The sequence below is a fragment of the Semicossyphus pulcher genome, unplaced genomic scaffold, assembly GCF_022749685.1.
Source record: "Semicossyphus pulcher isolate SPU_LCO1_2020_fin unplaced genomic scaffold, fSemPul1.0.p SCAF_18, whole genome shotgun sequence".
NCBI lineage: Eukaryota > Metazoa > Chordata > Actinopteri > Labriformes > Labridae > Semicossyphus > Semicossyphus pulcher.
This window is the reverse complement of record NW_027211691.1, coordinates 12072774-12091810: the sequence shown is the minus strand read 5'-3', so window position 1 is coordinate 12091810 and position 19037 is coordinate 12072774. Positions and strand designations below refer to the sequence as shown.

Here is a 19037-nt window from a genome sequence, read left to right as displayed (position 1 = left end):
ATATTGAATATTTCCATATCTATATACCACTGTATTTCAGCTTTAGCGTCTCCCGGTGCTGGCATGCTTGGGTTCCCTACACCAGCCACCCCCTCTCCTGCCATGTCTCTCAGCACTACCCCAACCAAGACTCTTCTGCAGACTCCTCCTCCTCCTCCACCTCCTCCTCCTCCTCCTGTTCCCTCCACACCTATGGCAGCAGTAAATCATACAGAGCAGCAAGGTAAAGACACAGAGAGAGACAGCAGCAAGAAACCAGGAGATAAGCCACCTCAGATGAAGGTTAAGGACCGAGAGAATGAGAGCGGCTCACGACCTGAGACCCCCAGCATGGCCAAGAAAAGGGAGAAATCATGTCCAGCTTCAGGGAAATCAGGAAGTGAGACTCAACTGGACGCGGCACAGCTTCAGGCACTTCAGAATGCTCTTGCCACAGGTGATCCCAGCTCATTCTTGGGGGGGCAGTTCCTGCCCTATTTCCTACCTGGATTCCCCAACTGCTTCTCTCCCCAGCTTCCTAGAGGTGTCCAAACAGGGGGCTATTTCCCACCCCTGTGTGGAATGGAGAGCCTGTTTCCATATGGCCCAGCAGCAGTCCCACAAGCTGCCATGGCTGCTGGTCTCTCCCCGACAGCTCTCCTGCAGCAGTACCAGCAGTATCAGCAGTCCCTCCAGGATTCACTGCAGAAGCAACAACAACAGCAGCAGAAACAGCTTGAGCAACATCAGAAACAACAACAGCAGCAGCAACTGAAACAAACCCATGTGAAGACACCCCAGAGCATTAAGAGCACCACCACCAACTCCTTCAAACCAAAAGAAGCTAGAGATGCTAAGGATGACACCAACAAAGGCTCTTCAACAGAAAGCACAAAAGAAGAACCGAAAACAGATACCAAAACTACCATGGATTTTCCAGACGCTTTTATTGTACCGTCCGTCAAGCATGAGTTTATATGCAGAAAGTGCCAGATGATTTTTGCTGACGAAGATTCAGTGGTGCGTCATCAGAAGTCCTTCTGTTACTTCGGACATCCTTTTACTGACCCGCAAGAGACAGTGCTTCGAAAGGCAGTGAGCAACTACACTTGTGTTGCCTGCAATGTGGTCGTTAACGGGAATGAAGCACTTGGCCAACACCTTCAGTCGAGCTTGCACAAAGAGAAAACAATCAAACAAGCAATGAGAAATGCCAAAGAGCATACTAGATTATTACCTCACTCTGTCTGCTCCCCTACTCCTAACACCACATCTACCTCGCAGTCTGCAGCTTCTTCTAATAACACCTTTCCTCATCTCTCTCACTTGTCCATGAAGTCCTGGCCAAATGTCCTGTTCCAGGCCACCACAGCCCGGAAAGCTGCTTCCTCCTCCCCGTCTGCCTCTCCTCCCCCTCCCCTCTCCTCACCTTCAACGGTTACCTCAACTTCCTGCAGCACCTCAGGGGTTCCAACCTCACTACCCACCGAGAGTTGTTCAGATGAGTCTGACAATGAGCTAAGCCAGAAGCTGGAAGACTTAGATAACGCGTTGGAAGTCAAGGCTAAGTCAGCCTCTGGCCTAGACGCGAGCTTCAGTAGTATCAGAATGGATATGTTCAGTGTGTAGGAGTGACAAAAGGATCCCTTGCTTAAAGAAAAAAATAAGACTTTTTAAACTGCAGTTCCAAAGTTTCTCTTAACCCAAAAAATTACAGTACCAAATGATTGACTCAGGATTGTTTTTCCCATATTGATATGCTGGCAAGATATTGATTGATTTTTGTTATGGACAGAACTGTTGCAGATGCTTGACTGAGCTTATATTGTATACAAAAACATGGAGTAGGAAAAAATCCCACAGGCTCCCTTGGGGGGCTTGTTTCAAGCCAAAAACTCTCACGATAGCAAATTGCACCTCAGCTGGATTGTTTTCCAAATGCTAGCATGTACTGTATGGGATGACGATCCAGAACCCTCAAAGAGAATCTCTCTTAGTTTAGATAGGTGTAATTCAGTAGCTTTAAATTCTCAGGTCAGAACATAACATTTCTCATTTGTTAAAGCAGCAACAAGCCTGGGTACACTTGGCTTATAACCAAAACATGTCAAGCTTTATCGGACGCATTTCCTTGATGTGTATAGAGTACCAAGAGACAATATTACTGTTACAGTGGACGATGTGCATATCCTTTTAGTTTTGCCCTACAAAGACAGTATGGTTTTGCCACTGAGGGAATTTAGAATGATGAAGTAAATGTGTATGATGCCCCTGTGTTTGCCAGTTTGTATTACAACAAGCTGTATCTATTTCCCACCCCCTTTTTTCTTGTAGTATATACTAATCTGTGCCAACTCTTACCCTTTCACTTTTACCTCTGCTCACACCCTTTTCTGAAGAGGTAATAACTCTAGTTTTGATAGACTCTCTCGGATTATGTGAATATAACATTTTTCATTTGTGAATTGCTGTACTGTTACGGTACCTGCTTGTGTCTGGACTATAGTGCACTTATTTTGTTTTTATTTGTCTTTTTATTATTTGATTAGGCCATTTGTTAATTTAATAGAATATTTCTGTTTGTATGTATGTATGTATGTTAGTGTTTTAATTATTATTTGTGTCTATTGCAGCAGCATATTGGTCCATATTTGTTACAGGATTGATGCCTAACAATCTAGAGACCTATTTAACAATTGGTGCATCCACGAAAGCAGTACTGTATACTTGAAACTATTAAGGTACAAGTTGGTCACAATGTTAAAAAAGGTATGATCATTTGCTTTACATTTGCAAATATGCTGCTTTAAAAGGGGGACAACAGCATTTTTGTTGTATATTAAAAACATTTTCATGTACTAGTAGGAGTTAAAACAGTGTTACACCTATACGCAGCCATTGTGTGCATAGGTTGACGTCCTCCCATCAGTTTTCTGGGCACTTCTGATGATCTACAGTTAAAGTCGACATTTTAATTTCCACATTTAGTGATTTCAACATTGCAAAGTATTACCTTACAAAGTTTTGCTGCTACTGTGTAATGTTATTTTGCTTGCCATAAATTCTCTCAACTTTCTACCAGACATAATACTGATCCATTAATTGCTTTGCTTTGCTATTTTTTATTTTATATTATTTTGTTATTTTGCTGTGGAACTAAGAATGTGAAAGCTGTCAAAGGGTGTTCAATTTTTTACGAATCACTTTCTAGTTTGGTAATTGAAACCAATGTGATTCATTCCAAAGTAACAGAAGGCTATTTGTATGAAAGAAAAAGGCTTGTGAACAAAGAAAGCTAAGCTGTTGTACATATTCGTAGTTGGCTGTGCATGGTACAAATTTATTAATATGAAGAAATGCAAAAATGTATTGCTTTTGGTATTTCCTATTCTGAGATGAGCAAGTAGCATGTAATGCAACTGTTTGACAGGTTAAATCAAATCATGCTTAGTTATTGTTTCAAACAATGAAATCAAGTAACATTTCCTCTTATGTTTTATTATTGTAAAGGTGTTTTTTTTTTCAAAGTTTTAAAGCAAAATGTCAGTTTTTAATTTTCTGCGTGAGCTTTTTAATGTCATTATTTGGATTTTTAGTATTTTAACATTTTCTTTAATCCTGAAGACACTTTTCGATTGTGTTTCATAAGAGACATCCTGGGCTCCCAAGGTGCAATTCTGCCATTGTACAAACATGAGCGACTGTCCTGATTCCAAAGGCTTTCACAACTCTGGCTTTTTGCCTTTCCCACTCTGTGGCTCAGCATTATAAGACTGAACTGTCAGCTAGCATCATGTGCTAAGATGCTAGCATCAGACAGGACGCTTTCCACACCAAGGACTGGTAAAAGCTAACAAACCAACAAAAAGGATGGTCCAACAATATAACTGTACATAGATATTGCAACTGCACAGCAGCCAAAAAGAAAAAAAAAAGAACTTTTTAAAAAAAATGGATGGATTGTGTCATGTTTATGGGGACAGCCTTCAAAAGGTTGAAATTGGAATTGTTCTTCTGGATGTCAAAGGGATTTTCATGGCGCAATCATATCCTACACAATATGTACTCTTCAACATCTGGGTTACATAGGAAATGCACCCTGAGGTTTTAATAAGAAGAAGCCCCTATGGCTAAAACTTTAAATAAACTAAACCAAAAATGTTATTGATGTTTTATATATAGAGAGTAGTCGCATTAGTTTTTGTTACTGTACTGTTTGAGGTCTCAACTGTACCGTATCACGGTAATAACATGGTTTTGAAACCTTTTTTTTATTTTGTCACAGACCTGTTGTCATAGTTGAAATGACGTTTATTGTAGATGGTATTTGAACAACTTCTGGAAATAGTTCATCAAGTATGTTTGTTGCTCATTGTTGTGATACATTAAAAACTGTATCTGCAAACCAGCTGGGTCTCATTATATATTCTTTTATTCATGTTTCCTCTTTTATGTTCTCATCGCATCATTACATTATTATTAAGTTGCGTTGGCTCGTCTTTCACACACCGGATTAACAGCACTGTGCATTTAACTCACGGTTATACACAAAATATAATCATATTATCAGGCGTTCATTAATGTTCTCTTTATGTTATTGTATATATTTTATATAGTCATAACACAAAGTTGAATTGTGTTTTAATTTTAAAGGGTTTTAGGAATTTTTATGGTATACAGGTATATTACCAGCTCATTGTAATGAGTACTATTAGTGTTAGTGAGGTAGGCAATGCAGGGTAAGATAGCAGATAATTTACCATACAGTTTATACATTTAGTTTTCCTGCTACACTTTCAATTAAAGCACTTCATTTCCCCAAACTGTCAAGTATACCTTCATAATACTGTTAACAAAGTATTTATTGTGTCAACATCCCTCTAATCATTGTCATTCCAGTCACCGACAGACCAAAATTCCAAATCATATAATGGGTGTTTCCCGTCATTATGCTGTTTGTTGTAATCTGACTCTAAGCAGATGCAGGGGATTATGTTTGGAAGTGTCTGCTAATCTGGATCTGATCAGGTGCAGCTGTAGACTCCTGTTAAAAGGGACAAGTATAAATGAATCACAAACATGGATAAACAGACGTCAGCATTACCTAAAATAGCTCAAGTTATTTTTTAATGACAATGTTGTAAGGACAATACTGTTATGTTGTGGTGCGTATCATTAGAATTCCTGGCAAAGCATCATTTTGAACCTTAATTCTCCCTCTTAACAAACAGATGACAAATTGTGTTTTGTGCCTGCTTTTAAAATTCTATTAAAAAGCAAGAAGCAGGCCGGGGCATGAGACAGGAAGGCGACTTCTTTAGATCTGAGGTCAACAGATGCTGTCACATTAAAAATTGCTCCTCAAGAACGCCTCAACACAATACATCACACCCTGCCAGTGAGACGTGTCCGCCACCAGTGTCAGGGTCACGGAGAAAGCCGACATTCACAAGTCGTTAAATCCACCTAATGAAATTTCACAAGGGCAGCAAAAAATGAAGGGGAAGATGAGGATCTTTTCACTCCGGCGGAATCGGTTGTGGCCTTTATTGTTTCGCTTTACACACTTCAGTGTGCAGTGGAACAGCGGCGACATGTAAAAGGCTCAAAAACAGCTTTTTTCTCCCCCCCCCTTCTGACTTCACCCCTCGCCCTTGACGAATGTGCTCGGCTCACAGGGTGCAACTGTTCTGCTGAATGGCCCTTTCCTGTTGCTCACCCTTAAAGCGCAGGCGGTTGCCGAGGTAGGGCTCCCCCCGCCATATTATGGGATTGAATTGCGTTTGACCTTTGTGGAGAACAATGGCTGAAGGCCTTTCATTTTTCTGGCCTTCTCAGCGCCTAGAAGAAGGACCTCTTTCCTCTGTGTTTTCACTGTGGTCTGCCTGTAATTCACAGGCAGGATGACAGGGTTGATCTACGCTTAGTGAAGGAGTTTTTTTCTACACAAGGGTATTGTTTGCCAATTCTAACTCATATCTTCTGTTTATAGGTCAACACGAGTACATGAAACTTTAAAATAGGAACATTTAGACAGTTTTTTGATGCTACCTCACCGCACTGTCCAAGAATAAAACATCCTCTTAAAAGAGGAGTAGTTCAGACACAGCTTTGCTAAAGAGGCCGCGGCAGCGAGCGCTCTTGCCCTGAATACACGATAAAAGGTTTACTGTAAATTCTAAATGGCGTTTTCTGCAACCCATACATCACTCATGACCATTAGGTTCCACCCTCACTGCACAGCGTGCCCTTCCAGCCACAGCTTTCCAGATGATACAGTACAGAGGCTGCAGTTCAGGCAGATCTGCCTTTGAATAGCCTGCAGCCAATGGATTTTCTCTGGATAATACAATGTTTGGGACAGAGAGGCAGGGATTAGTCCAGACGGATACATCCACCACCCCCCACATGCCCAATCTAATTAGACTGGAATCAGTTTAAGATGAAAGCAAGCCCTAGCATCACCGCACTAAATACTGGAATTAGTATTCCCCGCATGGGAATTTAATGACGGAGACTGAAAATCCAATCACATTCACTCCCAGTTTAGCCCCTCATGCATTGGGCCTGGACAATGACGAAACGAAAGAACAACAACAATGATTTGTCTGTCAATAGATATTGACCAACATCACATCTGAGGCCACTTGCGTATCGGCGTTACTATGTTGTCATCGTTTAACGAGGATAAACAGCTTATAATCAGATATTTAGACAGTCTGTTTCTGATGTAAACCTTTGTCACACTGCGACTCAGGGCCATATTAGAAATGAATCAAAACAGGAAGAGGAACTAGGGAAGACGGATCATGTTTTTGGACAAGCGTGCTCACAGCGTCTTGTGTTTCTGTTTACAATATGTTAATGTATGAGTTCATCTAAGGTCGCAAATCAATAGTGCATGTGCAAATAATCACATGTTCCAGGCTTTTCTTCTGAAAAAGTTCACCTGTTTGTGGAAAAAGGACTTGCACATCTCTAACAAGGATTGCTAAAGTTAGTTAATAATCAGCTCCTTACATCAGAGTCCTGATTGCTGCACAGGAATTGAAACTGTCACATTATTGTTATCAGGCACGCAGCATCAGATCCTTTTTAGTTTCTATTATCTTGCACACTTTGAGCCTACGTTCGCTGATAAAACAGAACACATTTTTGCGGCACACATTCATACAAAACATTCTCACAGTCTCTTGACTTTATCTTGCCCTTATTATTATGATTTCTCCAGCTAAGTATATGCAGTCAAGGGAACTCTATTTTAAAACCGCTAAAATGCGAGCCATATTTCAGCGTCAGGTGGTGATTAACAGCGCGGGCTGGAAATAGCTCCGGCACCTGGGTTCCATCCACCACACAATATCTCCTACACCTGCGATTCATCCACCAAAGCATTACACCTGAGAAATCAGGAAGCCATTGTCCCCCGTGCGAAGAAAAAAAAAACTCAACATGAAATTGTATTATTTATTGCAGGCTGTATTTGGAGGATGCACCCAAACAGAACCTGTTGTTTTCCTGCTAACAGGTGCATGCAACTTCATTGAACTGATTCTGCAAAACTTTGCTACACTTTAGGAACACATTCAATGTGCTTTTTTACTAAATGAGGAGGTAAATGTTGTTTGCAGAAGAGGCAGTGCTGCATCAGTGAGGAAGAGGACACAGTATAAGGCAACAAAAGGCGCAATTTTTGCAGCGATGCATCCTTTAAGATGGGAGATAAACATTAACAGCGTTTCCTCTGGATTTGCCCAGGTGTCAACAAAGGCCACACGCAAACTAACATGAAAAAGGCAATCACATTTTTTTCTATATATTTTTCTTTTGGCCTTCCTGCTCTTAGTGTTTACTGCCGATATACCTCATTTCAGAGGTACAAAAGGAAAAGAAAGAAGGTGAGGAAAACGGAGGGGGCAGGAGTACACCTGCCTTATTATTGCCTTGTGGATGAAGGATACAATCACTGCTGGCATTTCTACAAGACACACAGCCAACTAACACGTATTTTAAAGTGAAAGAGAAGGAGGAGGAGGTGTGAGGGAGAAAAGGGAGGCAGGCCCGAGAGAAAAGGAAAAAGAGACGCAGACAGACAGGCCAACAGGCTGACAGAGACTGAGTGTCAGGGACAAAGAGAAAGAAAGAAAGTAGGTGATATAGACAGCAAAATGAGCAAGTGATAGAAGTGAAGTGAGAGTGAGAGCAGGAGAGAAAGAAAAGGAGGGGCGACCTGAGAGAAATCAAACATGGGCTCTGTGCAACAGAGGTACGTCGGCAAACGAGCATGTTATGGCAGCCCGCTGGGACTTCCCCGGCAGATCGTTTGTGCTGTTTCCCAATCTGTTCTGAGGAGCGGCACAGCCCCACATGGGGACGTGTGAAGGCGTCAAGATGGGATTGCTTAAGACAGATGAAACAAGGTGTTTTTTGATGCCATCTCGAGCGGACAAAAGCCTGATTTCCTGTTTTGCCTGTGACACAAAGGGTGCTGTGTAGTTTGCAGAACAGTTCAAGGCTTTTTGTTGTCAGGGCTGTAAATAACTAAACACACGAGAGGTGAAGTTACAGACGCTCTGGATCTACATGCTGAAAAATATGTGGCACATTTTCACTGTTTTTTTTTGGCATTTATAACGCGTTAACACCTGTAACAAACAAACAGCGTTACAGTTCTCTCATCAGCGACTTGCATATTTTCCTACAGCGTGACAAAAACATGAATATCCTGTTTAACTTTGGACTCACGGCTCTCCTTACATTCACTGGACCCCTGAAACAATAGCAGAGTAACAGAGATCAAAGTGTCAGGCTGCGTAATATTGCTTTACATTTTAAAGGGCGCTGAGCAGCCAGGCTAAGGTTTTTACAAGGCGCGCTGAGGGAAATAAGGGAGCAATGGAGGAGGGAATGAAGGAATTTTAGGGGGTGATGGGATATGTCTCACTCTTTCTCCGCGTACACGCGCGCGCACGCACAAACTGAAATCATACCATGTGCAGCGGAAGAGCAGGCGGTGAGGAAATAGAAGCTAAATATAAAGTGACACCCCGCATTCCCTAGGTCATTCACAGGCCCTGCACCAAATCGCAACGCTCGGCGGCTCGTCGTTTATCACACACACACACACACACACACACACAAGCCTGCAAAGAAAATTATAAAGCGGCCAAAAAAGCAGGCCTTGTAATTTATAGAAGCACTGATGAAGAGATGAGGAGATGCATTGACATGAAATTGGCTCCGATTGTGGAGCATTCTTACGGCCCCTTTTTGTGTATCAAGTCAGCGTCCTGGCAGGACCATTTGTAACAAAAAGCTTTTTTAACGTTTAAATGAAAATTTTAATGAGGCCCTGTGTTGCTTTTCCTTTCCAGTCTTTAAGAGCCCTCTAAATCATTAAAACTTGCTCTTTCTTTGATTTCAAGGTCATTTGAAGAAATAAGGCAGCCTTAAGTGGCCCTCGGACCAAAAGTGGCCTATATGCCACAGACCACAAATGAATGTAGCCTAATGCTTTTTAATTTGCATTCATCTTTAAAAACACAGAAGAGCCATCTCCAAGTTATAATAGGCTGAGATGGCAGTTGGAGGCCCTCTAGTCATTAGTAGCAATACAGCTCCTCTAAAAACGAAGGCCTTTCTTATCTTTAACTTAAGCCCATTACTGCAAAGATACATTAGCCTGCGTACAATCTGTCCGTCTGCGCGCGCCTACATGTTTTAACATATATGCATGGATTCACATGCAGCACTGCCGCTCGGCAAACACATGCACGAAAACAAAAGATGCTCCAAAACCGGGGGGGGACCTTAGGAGGAGACGACATGCATTGTTTGTTTAATCACGTGTTATGAGATGACTCTGTAATTATGTTGTCATCCGCCCCGCTTCAGCTCTTGTAAAAGTGGGCCGCCGCCGCATGCCGTGCTCCTTTGCTCATAATGCCATACTTCAAGCTTTAACGGTCAAAAGGCAGAAAATATCTTTTATTTTCAATTCTTTCATCTTTATTCCGTTTTTTTTTTTTATCGCAAACACCACTGTGCAGACACCGAAGCTGTGGCTTTCTTTTTTTTTCTGTAGCAGTAACATAAAGCCTGTTTGACAGCCTCTATGTGTCAACTCCTTGTGCACATGAGTGCAGGGCAACAGATGAACAGTTTTTACGTACTATATTGAACTGATGAGACAGCAAATAACACAGTGTCCTATTAAACACAGAGAGACGAGCCTTTCCTATTTTCTCTTATTCCCCCGATCCTTCCCTTTCAATTTAGCCTTGTGTTTCCTTCTCCTCTCTGTTCCATTTCCTCGCTATTCTTTCTCCTTTTTCTTTATCTTCCTCTATTCTTTGTATGTGTGTGTGTATGTGTGTTTTCCCTTTCCTCTCTCTGTGCGAGGAGAGGTGGTGTGTGTCTGTGAAAAACTGAACATCTCCAGTGAAATTGGTTTTCTGTGGAGAAACTGATGGATCACTCTGTGTTCCTGACAGGAGTAGGGGATTGTTTATGCTATACGGACAAATACATGTGTACACACACACATACGCGCGCGCACACACATATGCAGGGGTGACTGGACTCAGGGATTGTTTATGCCGAAGCAGAATTAATTTTTATGAGCTGTAGATTGCTGTTTATGGGAGAATACACGTTTAAGCTGCAGGACGTGTAATCTAGATTGTAGCATTCCCCACAATGAATTATGGGTTTTGGAGGCAACAGCTGCAGCAGGCTTCCTCACACCCCTCCATTTCCTGAGCATGCACACGCACACACAAACGGACAGATTAGTAGCAAAATGTTAGTGCTTTAAAAAATGAGTTCACAAATGAGGCACACACGTACACAAGCAAAGATCATGAACGTGGAGTGTAAACTAGTGAAAGGCAGCTGATTTAAAGTGCGAATTTTCCACATGTAGACAAAATTAACAAATTGAACTCAATAGTGCAAAAGAAATTTGAAAAATGTGACTGTTTTCACTTATTTGGCTTACGAACTGTTTCATAAAATCATAGAATTACAAGTTAAATTCCCATTTTCAGCCTGAACAGTGTCATTATCGTCTGTTCTTTAACACCTGCAACCTCTATTACAAGAAGTGAGAAATTATTCCATTACCAGCAATCTCTCCTCCTCCTCCTCCTCCTCCTCCACCAACACACACATGTAGTGCTACACACACTGTGGATAAAGCAGGAGATGCATGCTGAAATTATTACTCCAGTATATAAGGTAGCATTGGGTAACATTTGCACACTACAGGTGTAAATTTCACACACAAAAACAAACACAGGATGTATAAAACAGCGTCCTGACTCATTTACAAGAATTTACAAGACAAGACTTGCTGGGAAATACCTCTTCACGGCTTTGCAGCTGCAAAAATGTTTTTTGTAATGCTCTTGTTGTCGCCTTTCTCAGAGACATGACACCCGATAGCACAGCTACAAACATGAGATAAATAAAAGTCTTTAATAATGATAGGCATACATTATTAAACAATAACAAAACAGGTAAAAAAAAGCGCAAGAAAATGTCCTGTACACGAGCCACATCCTTGATTTCACCTGGCGCATCACATCAGAACACGGGTTGAATTAAACCCTCCGATGCTAAACATAAAACTTCTTGTGCAGTCATCTCGCATTAATGTATGCTGGAAATAAAGGCTTTTATTCAGAGATTAAATTCATTCCCTGTGACTTTTTTTTTTTTTTTTTGTTCCCAGTTTTTATCAGCACTCATGCAATAACTCGAGCGGAGACGGAGCAAATGTATTCCACCCATATGTATGAATGAATGAATGAATATGATTACCAAGTCTTGGACCCTCTCAAGGACAAAGTGCTGTGTTCTTGCGCGTGTGCTCGTGTGTTTGCGTGTGTGTGTGTATCTCTGTTCTAAAGGGCTGCGTGTGTCTCAGGTAAGTGTGTATGCACGGAGCAAGCGAGCTGTATTTGTGTCGCACCTTTATGCTGTAAATTTAAAGAGGAATTTTGTGCATGTGTTCTTTATTTCCTTGTGAAATTAAAGGTTTATTTTGTGTATTTTTGCACACAAGCTGTCCTCTAAGCTCCATGAGTGTTGTGCTGTAATGACTTCCTTACAATGTGCACACACACACACACACAGAATTACCCATCATTCCCTGGTCCCCTCCCTCACCTCTTCCGTGACTGTCACATTCAAATGCAGGCGTTTGCAGGTGACGTACCCAGGAAATGCTGTCCTGTAATTGTGTCGCTCTGTCTTCCTGTGGTGAGGTAGCCGGTGGCTTGCCGCCTGCCCGCCTGCCCGCCTTGCCTGCCTGCGTGCGACACCAGAATTACCAACTGAGGGGAGAGAGAGGGTTGATGGGAAGAGAGGAGGGGTACCATTAAAATGCAAAATCACCACTGCGGTGCAGTGCGGCGCCCCGCTCCCCTCACTCTTTCTCCGAGGCAGCCATCTTATGATGGAACGAGTATGTGTTTGATGGTGTGTGAATGTGTGTCCGTTTAAGTGTGTGTGTGCGTGCTCCTATATGTCTGTGTGTTTGATAGAGTGTAGAGTCGAGCCGCGGCGAGGAATGGTGAGATGGCGTGGGGTTGGCAGGCGGGATTGCGTGCGCGTGTGATTGTATGTGTGTGTGCGTGAGGCAGGGGTGATAAATCAGAGCTAGGTAAAGGCTTTTTAATGCAGCGGACCCCTCTCCCAGCCTCCATCTTCTGTCAGGGCTCAGTAAAAGATGAGAGCCCCCTGGGGAACAGCACTAGCCCGCAGCAGAGCAGGACTACGCCGCAGGTCACACACGCACACACATAAGCGCACACACAGGGGGGCCTGACGCATAGCCGCTGACTAGGCCTTGTGAATGAGTGAATACATGAATAACTGAATCTATTGAATGCATGAATATATAAATAAAACTTTCCACAGGAGCCACGTTTATTGATGAACACCCCCCCAAATAAATGTGTTTTTCAAATGATTTCCAAATGAATTCCTAAATGATTTATAGCCGGTGATATTGCATTTATATCAGAGAAAATATTTTCGTAGCAAACAGAATGGATATTTGGTTCATTTCTGCCCGCGCTCCTAGGGTCAAACAGAGTCTTTGTCGATGATGTGCCGTGAGTCTTGAAGCGGCCCCAAGTTTCAGGGGGCCGGATATGAAAAATATGTGGAATTTGCCAACATCTGACAATACTTAGTCGGCAATATATCTCCTGTCTGATAGAAAAATGTGTTCTGAATTGCAGATACGCTCCCCTTTTCTGGCATACCTCTTTAATTTGACTTTGAGGGAAAGCACGCCGGGCTCCCGGATAGACAAGCGCAGATATGACTGCTGAATGTTGCGGATGGGGCAGAGGAGGACTCCAGCAGCTTGGCGCAGGGAGACAGGCACAAACAATCGAGAACATAATACTTGACAACGAGCCCAGAGTGTCAGTTAGGGGGGCCCTGCGGAGAGACGTCTGGCATGTTCGTGAAGGGGATGAAAGCAGAGAGTATGAAAATGCCAGAAAGCTGATTCTTAGGTATAATTTCAGAAAAATCCCAATTTTTGTCCTTTAAAAAAAAAAAAACATTTGTGCAGCTATTAAACAATCTAGCATTGCTTCCCTGAGGAGGGCATGTGCACTTTCGCCAAACCACAAAAGTATAATCTTGGAGAACTGATTGTAACAAAAATTGTTTTTATTTAAAGAATTTACTGGTAATTATGTGAAGAAAAAGCAAAAAGTCAGGCGCACTGAAAGGCAGGCTGTATTTTTGTACACTATGCCCCACTATACTTAACCCTGCTCTAACAGGGGCTGTTATAGAATGCATATATATTAATTAGGTGGGTGCTACAGGAATATAAATGAATAATTCAGTTGACATGGTCCCATTTGGAACAATGCACTACCCTTGGCTTAATGCCCTACATATTAAGCTGAAGCAGCACACACGAATTGTCTGCGAAAAGGTGAAAAAATATCAGGTCACATCCTAACCTCGGCCAAAAAAATTGGGAATTACGTTATATAAAGAAATAGCAGCTGAAAGTGTTGAGACAACACTGTTACGACTGTATGTGTTCCCTGCTCTGTTTGTCCCTTTCCCCCTTCTGTAGGCTACAGCTCTGCAGGTGGTTCTGATTGCTCAACGAGGAGCACCTGGCCTCGTTTAAAACTCCAGCGCTGACATCAGAAGACAGAAGCTTCTGGAGTGGGGACTTGCTGCCTCTAAGAAGGGATTTTTGCTACTGTTGTGTTTTTATTTTGTGGTCTTTAGTTGTAAAATGGTTTGGTTGTGTGTTTTTTAGTTAAGAGTATTAAAGCGCCACACGTGACAAAATAAACTACACTTTTACGGCTATATTTGTTCCCTGTTCTGTTTGTCCTTTTTCCCCTTCTGTAGTCTGTGTGGTCTGTAACTTTGCAGGAGATTCTGATTGCTTAATGAGAAGCTCTGACATTAGGGGCCTTTCCCAAATCACTCCCTACACCCTCTCCCTGCGCACTTCCACTCTGTTTGCGCGCTTGCGTGGAAGGTCTGCCACATTGAGTGGCCTCCAAAATCTCTGAGTGTGGAGTGGGAATGGGTTGTTAAATCCTCCACCAGCGGGTCTGCACTGATGCTGACTTACTGACCAGGTGCAACACTGTGTTATATTAGTCATGAGATGAGAGTTGTGAATTAAAGTTCTGTGTTATTACCAATGACTGCATATATAGATGAAAGACGCGTCTCCATCTGCTCTCATTGTATGAAATTGAAGCCAAAATATGCCCTGTGACGGGCACTGCCATCTTGCGATGGTGACATTTGGAGCCAGAGTTGCATCTATAGATATTTGTCAACAGAGCTGTCAATCATAATTTTTACAGCATCAAATAACTAATTAAAAATAAACTTGACAGAAAAATCTTGGACACTTGGACATAAATCAGCATGATAAGAACTAACTATAATGACAGAAAACATGTTTGAGAAACATTTATTTGATGTGTATTTTGATTTTATAGTTTGACTCATGTCCCATCTGTTAACATGGAGGAGGCGGGCTTTATGACCTACACTGCAGCCAGTCAGCAGGGGGCGATAGAGGTTAGATGGAGGTTAGAGGATAGATGTTTTGACTTCACTTTTAGGAAGCTGTCATGGGTACATCTTTTTATACAGTCTATGGTTATCACCCATACAAACGAGAACTTCTTTAATTAAGATAAACATGAAATAATATACTGACATCAGCATCTTAAAGTTAACGTTATATTCGAGTACTAATAAACCGTTTTCTTTTCCGTTACAATGTATATTAACAGGCACAGCTGTAAAAACTCAGCAGGTCATTAACATCAGTTTGAAAAATATATTTAGGCTACAAATAAGAAAAGCAAGCAAAGAAGCTCGGGAATAAATTTATTTTCCTCGTGACATGGAGTGATTTTATTTATTTAGCTTTTTTTATTTGTATGACATGAAATCAAGCTTTGAGTTCTTAAAGCTTGGCAAACAGAGTTCACTCTGCGATGAAATGGGAGTGGTGAGGGTCCGGTTTGGGAAAGGCCCTAGAAGACAGAAGCTTCTGGATCGGGGATTTGCTGCCTCATAGACAGAACTTTTGCTTCTGTTGTGTTTTGTTTTGTTGTCTTTAGTTGTTAAAAGTTTTGGTTGTTTGTGTTTTTTAGCTAAGAGTAATAAAGCGCCACATGTGACAAAATAAACTGTTTTACGGATGTATGTGTTCCCTGCTCTGTTTGTCCCTTTCCCCCTTCTGTAGTCCGTAGCTTTGCAGGAGACACTGATTGCTCAACGAGGTGCACCTGGCCTCGTTTGAAACTTAAAAGACAGAAGCTTCTGGAGTGGGGACTTGCTGCCTCTCAGACGGGACTTTTGGTACTGTTTTGATTCATTTTTTTTGTCCTTTGTTGCTAAACTGTTTGATTGTTTGTGTTTCTAATAATAAATTCCATTGATTTGAGTTGAGTTTAAGGTGTTTTATGTGTTTTTGCTAGGTCATTTGTGGATTGGCGTTCACCCCATAGGGCCGTGTGAAGGTGATTCGTAACAACACAACAAACAGAAAGTATAAGAACCTAAAGAGGGAAGGACTTTGTGTGTTTTAGGTACAAACTCCACACTGGGGGTTTAGACCTTATGTAGTACAACAGCACAACATCATAATCAAAGTTTTTTCTGCAGGTTACAGCTCCATGTTCACTCAGGGGTATATGAGCTCCCATAATGCCTCACAGCTCTGCGTTTGTGTGTTTAGCAGCCTCGGTTCGGTTTGTACTGTACTCTGTGTCGAGATGAGAAGGTTAATGTGCATGTTTGTGTGTGTTTATTATTCTCTCCTGTGCGTGTGTGTCTCCGCGCATCAGTTGGACTGAGCAGGTTAATGCCGGCTGACACATGCGGTTCACTGATCTCCTGGAGGAGTCGAGACTTGCAGCACAAACCTTCACACACAGGTATCCATGGCAACCACAAAAATTATATTTCCTCCTTCTCCCGGCGAGCCGGAGATTCCAAGATGCTGAAATGCACAAATACGTTGTCATTACCCGGCAGCCTCATACTTAACAGGGTTAGGCTTTTTCTGCCTGCTGTTCTCATTGTTTGGTGTGTTGCCTACACATGTAATTTAGAAATTCCTCTTGTTACCTTTCCCAGACACAAACTCTATATTATCTTTACATGCAGGGCTAGTGCTTATTTTTATACCTACATGTGGCTGCTTACCAGCCGTGTCCATTATAGTGCTTATATTTCACATTCCTACATAGTTTTGTTCTAAACCTGGCTCTGAAACTTGAAATTTAAGGATTTTCTCTATGAAGTAACATAATAGAAGTCAGATTTGTTGGACTTTATCAAATATTCATGTCACTTTACATGTGCTCCTGCTTGTATTTTGTTGCTTGTGTGGATTGAGGGCCTTGTAGTAGTTTTGATTGACAGATGATTGGGAATACAGCTCTGTTCTACTCCACTGTCTTCCTCTGTTGTTGCTGTCAACTTCTGCTTGATTGCACAATGATCAGAGGTTTTTTTTTTTTACCCCCCAATATACAGTACATATGGAAATGAGTCTTTATGTATATCTATACACCACATTGTTTGTACAGAGCAGGCTACACAAAAGAGACAGAAAAACAGACTCGGATACTTTGAATGTGATTTGTGAAACTGGAGACAAACAATGTCAACATTCTGATATTCATCTTATAATAATTTAATTCTTTCTGTGAACAGACGGAAAACAAAAAAGTTTAAAATATGTTGTTTAAAATTTCCTTTCTCAGCTTGTACGTCACTTTTAAAAAATACTGCTCCTTTTGCTTTAAAAAAAAAGTTTCTCAAGACTGTGTAGGCGGGGCAGATCACGTTTTGATTGACATCTCTCCTGCTTTGATTGACAGCTTCCTGGCTCCACTGGCAGAGGAGGAAGCAGAAGACAAATCTTTTCTTGCAGTTGGTCGCCTTACCACGGTAAGCAGAATACATTTATTACGCTAAATTAGATGCACCTCTTTTGTTTTCAAAGCTATGAATACAATGCTGAATGATACCTCGGTAGCTTGAGTGTTGGCTAGGGACATATTTTAGCTCTGCAATCAATTTTCTTTTATTCTAATGTGTTTTTGATCACGTTGGTGAAGTTTGTTTCGTTTTGAAAATAGTATACATATTTTAATTTAATTATTTTTCGGGGCCTCTCCTTCCTCCTGAAACAAAGAAGCTGTTTTGCCATTCAAAGGTTAGACCATAGCCGCGGTTGGCTGATAGTATTGGCTCCCCCACGTGTGCGATCCCACGTCTGTCATGGCAAAATTGTAGAAAATATTGCTCACTCTAGGATCGGTTATTCTGGCCAAATCGAGCCAGAATCGCCAAGAGGTATCAGAATGATAAATTGAAATCTTCACAACGACTTGACTACAAGCGAGTGCAAGAAGGCAGCCTGTGGTGAATGGCGGTGAATGACGATTGGTCGATTTCAGCGAAAGAAAGGTTCTACGTAGAAACCTGTAGCTGTTCTGAACGGCCCGTTTCAGAGGCTAAAAATGTCATTCTGGAAAAACACGGAATTATTGCAGTTTTCACTTTTTCACTGTGAACACTAAACACCCAAAAATGTGAAACACAAGCAAAATATAAGAACATCAATTAAAAAGATATGGCCCCTTTAAGGAACTAAACTCCAGTGCTCACCTGCTGCCATAAAAAGTCCATCAGCAGCCCGTATTTAAGTCCCGCAGCAGAAAATAGACAACCAACACCTACGGCCTTCAATAACCACCTGCACAGAAGGCAAACAGAATAGCTGCTGTGTGGGTATTCTTCAGATTAGTCCACAGAATTAATTGTGATTTTCCTAATAAGTGAGTGTAACCAAGCGCAAGTCAAAATCAGAAAAGTTTAAAGGAACGTAAGTGAAAATATTTTGACCTGACTGAAACTCATTTCTGATACGTTTCAGACTCTTTTTATTGTGTGCGTAAGGCCTAAAATTACATATTTAGAAGGCCATTGTGAATTTCATTTCCAGTGGCTTTTAAAAGTGCATATGACTTTATTGCACCAAAAGGTGTATTTGTACAGGAGCCGAGCGCATGCCTCCTTTTTCATCTCTTTGAGGGGAAATGGGAGTAAGCACATTGTGTCCTGCACCACATTCCTGAACAAGCAGAGGTTCAATCACATTTGCAGAAGTTATCAAAACTTTCAAAGAGCTCAGCTGGCGCCTTAAGCCACAGGAAATTCACTGGGACATCTGGAGGGATGTGTGCAGATTATTGCTCATTTAGTCTGTTCGAGACATCAGTAGGAAGAGGACTGAGATGGCTAAACACACGCACAGACACACACACACAAACAGGCTCGGCTTTGGCAGATCTTACCCTAGGCGCACCACAACACACCTGTGTATAATCCCCCCGTGATGCCCTCTGGTCGTTTGTCCAATCCCCACGCTACTCTTGTCCTAGCTCATCCAATCAGAGGACAGGTCAGGTAAAGTTTGCTTCCATCCTTTTAGCCCCGTGTAAGTAAGAGGATGTGAAATA

The 19037-nt window shown here is 41.8% G+C and overlaps 1 protein-coding gene across 1 annotated transcript in view; it reads left to right on the top strand.

Annotated features, from left to right (window-relative positions):
- zfhx4 (zinc finger homeobox 4) overlaps positions 1–4387 on the top strand; it is a 55391-nt gene extending 51004 nt beyond the window's left edge. The window contains exon 9 of the mRNA XM_069667854.1: positions 41–4387. Within this exon, the coding sequence (XP_069523955.1) occupies positions 41–1608 (1568 nt within the window). The 3' untranslated portion in view covers positions 1609–4387. The remainder of the gene's footprint in view (positions 1–40) is intronic.
- Positions 4388–19037: the final 14650 nt, after the last annotated feature.